Below are 217 nucleotides of genomic sequence, written 5' to 3'. Positions count from 1 at the left end.
GGCGGGCAGCTCGTGGCCCACGTACCATGCAGTCCATGAGGATGAACTTCAGGTTGTCCTCATTGAACGCCTGGTGCCCGTTCTTGTCATAGGCCACCCAGAGGTTGCTGGCGAGGGCCGCGGTGACCCTGGCATCAGTGTCCCCGTAGCCTGAGTAGGCGAGCAAGGACCCCTCGTTGTTCAGGAGCCTGGAAACGAGACGGGAGGTGGGGGGGGC

The 217-nt window shown here is 63.6% G+C and overlaps 1 protein-coding gene across 1 annotated transcript; it reads right to left on the bottom strand.

Annotated features, from left to right (window-relative positions):
- Positions 1-25: 25 nt before the first annotated feature.
- Positions 26-187, bottom strand: LAMTOR2 (late endosomal/lysosomal adaptor, MAPK and MTOR activator 2; the record flags this gene model as incomplete). The annotated part of the gene is made up of 1 exon (XM_010134265.1): positions 26-187. A coding segment is annotated over one exon (162 nt), but the record flags the coding sequence as incomplete, so codon positions are not given.
- Between the last annotated feature and the right edge of the window lie 30 nt (positions 188-217).

Source organism: Buceros rhinoceros, unplaced genomic scaffold (assembly GCF_000710305.1).
Source record: "Buceros rhinoceros silvestris isolate BGI_N320 unplaced genomic scaffold, ASM71030v1 scaffold23554, whole genome shotgun sequence".
NCBI classification, from domain to species: Eukaryota; Metazoa; Chordata; class Aves; order Bucerotiformes; family Bucerotidae; genus Buceros; species Buceros rhinoceros.
The sequence above is the reverse complement of the archived record's forward strand: the minus strand, read 5'-3'. Positions and strand labels throughout refer to the sequence as shown.